This window comes from Sinocyclocheilus anshuiensis, unplaced genomic scaffold (assembly GCF_001515605.1).
Source record: "Sinocyclocheilus anshuiensis isolate Anshui unplaced genomic scaffold, SAMN03320099.WGS_v1.1 scaffold3328, whole genome shotgun sequence".
NCBI lineage: Eukaryota > Metazoa > Chordata > Actinopteri > Cypriniformes > Cyprinidae > Sinocyclocheilus > Sinocyclocheilus anshuiensis.
The window spans coordinates 1-2,404 of NW_015552795.1; the positions used below are offsets into that span (position 1 = coordinate 1).

Sequence of the window (2,404 nt, forward strand, 5' to 3'; positions counted from 1 at the left end):
GAACATGTGACATTAAATATCAGAGGTGGAGATCGACTTAGACAGCTGAAACAGCGAAAATACATACATTGAATGCTCTCTCATATGCTGGTCTTAATGAAGATATAGATTTTTCTCCATTCCTTTAATTGTCAGATTTGTCGGTGGTTTTTCTTTTATTTTTATTTGCTCAATTGTGACATATGTAGCATTTAGTTTAACCATATTATTTTGGGATTGTTTGTGAGTATATTGTATTTTTCACTTTTTTATTCTTGGGTTGTATATGAAAGTTTTTTGGACTGTTTGAGAAATTAGTGAACTCCCAAGAGACATCTAGTGGTCAGATCCTGAAAATGTATAGTCACAGGTGTATCTATTTAGCTACTTCTTATTCTCTATTGTCTCACACCTTGACGAAGGCCTGCTTGGGATGATACACGTTGGTGTCTTTTTAAAATGTAGCCTTGTCTTAGAATAAAGAATAAAGGCTTTGCTGACTATGTGAGTGCATGGACGTGGATTTTTTTTATTTTATTTATTTATTTATTTTTTATTTTATTTTTATATTAATTACAATTTTATTAATTCAGTTTAATCTTGTTTGCATTATTTATTTATACAGTTTTACAGTTTTTCAGTAAACTTTTACACAGACCTGCTAACTTTGTGGCCCCCGGGGGTCCCCAGACCCCTGTTTTTAACCCACTACCATAAAGTATATATTCTTTTTTCAATTTGAGGTTCAAATGTTTCAGTAACCACGTACGTCCAAAATTTAAATACATTTCCTTTTCACCTGGGCTGCTTGACTACAGCAGAAGTGAAACTGGTCAAACTGGTCTGTGATCATGTAACCAATCAAACAGAGACACTGGGAGTGTGGGCTGAAAATCCCATTTGCATTGTCAGGGTGGAGTGATTGTGATCCTCTCAGAATAGAGCAGCTCTGTCTCCAGAGACCATGTTCAAACCCCAAGAGCTTTATTTGACTAGATTTACTGCTACTGATCGAGCTTCTGAAAAGCACCTGGACAAACACTACATGCATCTTCATCTGTTAGTTGAATGATGTTGTCAGACACAAATGGAGCTTGTTGAGAAGCTTTATTGAATGTTGCAGCAAACACAGCAGATTGAAAGATCAGCCAGTGCTTTGACACTAGAGCTCTCTTTCAGTATTGAGTTGTAAATGACTACAGCTGCAGCACTAGACTCATGTGAATCCTGCCTGACACAGGACACTCAGATACGCTCATCTTCAGGAGAGAGCAGCGCTCACTGGAGAAACATCAGCACTGCGAGCGACTAACAGAGACTCTTGTGGAACGAGGCCTCATGAGGAGCTCCATCATGTGTTACTCTGCAGACGTACAGCTCTCCCTCTTCCCAGCGTGCTTTGCTGAGGGTCAGGACGCTACTGCGGCTGTAGCGGCCGTCCTGCTCGCTCTCTGCGCTGGTCACAACCCCCTCGGTGACCTCTGAGCCGTCCAGTGTCCAGCTCACCAGCGCCCCCTGTGGAGAGTAAGAGCTGAGCAGGCAGAGCAGTGCGGCTGAGTCTCCAGAGATCTGCAGAGAAGAGGGCGGCAGCAGAGACACTGAGGGCTTCACTGTGGGACCAGCTGCAGGAGACAAACACAACACATTCACAAACACAGAGAAAACACAAACACTACATACATTTCAATGAAATCTCACAAATGAAACAAAAACTTATTAAGATATTTACTGCTTTAATCCCAGTAGTTTCTATATCCCTAAATACTGTCTTTGCATTTTAGTTAAGTGAGATGTTTAACTCAAAACTCAATTTCAAACAGAGATTGTGTGACTACAAATTATGTCACTGGAATTACAAATTAAATAGAGTTATATTTTTCTATAAACTCTGCTTGTATTAAAATGCGCTGAATTATAAGCACAACATGAGCAAAAGAGATTCAAAATCATTGATTAATCTATAGAAAGTAGCTCCATTTACATTTTAAATTATATATTTTTCATTTAATCTCTTTTTTCTATGTATAATATACATGTGATAAACTAATAAAATCAAGAGTGAGCCACACAATTTTAGATTAAATATTTACTGTAAAACTATATTTATAAAATGTGCAACACTTTGCAATAAGGTTCATGAGTTAACGTTAATTAATGTGTTAATTAATATTAACTAACAATGAGCAATACATTTGTTACAGTATTTATGAATCTTAGTTAACATTTATTAATAAAAGTACAACTGTTCATTGTTAGTTCATGTCAACTCAGGTCCATTAATATTAGCAGATAAAACTTTGGGTTTTAATACTGTATTAGTAAATGTTGCAATCAAAATGAGATTGACTGAGATTAATAAATGCTTTACAATAATTTTTCATTGTTAGTTCATGTTAACTAATGTAGTTAACTAATATTAACAAAT

General features: G+C 36.4%; 1 gene segment (V, D, J or C); it reads right to left on the minus strand.

Moving 5' to 3' along the window:
• Positions 1 to 1,067: 1,067 nt before the first annotated feature.
• LOC107667939 (Ig epsilon chain C region-like) overlaps positions 1,068 to 2,404 on the minus strand; it is a 29,205-nt gene continuing 27,868 nt past the window's right edge. Inside the window, 1 exon segment of the C gene segment in view lies at positions 1,068 to 1,601. Within this exon segment, the coding sequence occupies positions 1,288 to 1,601 (314 nt within the window).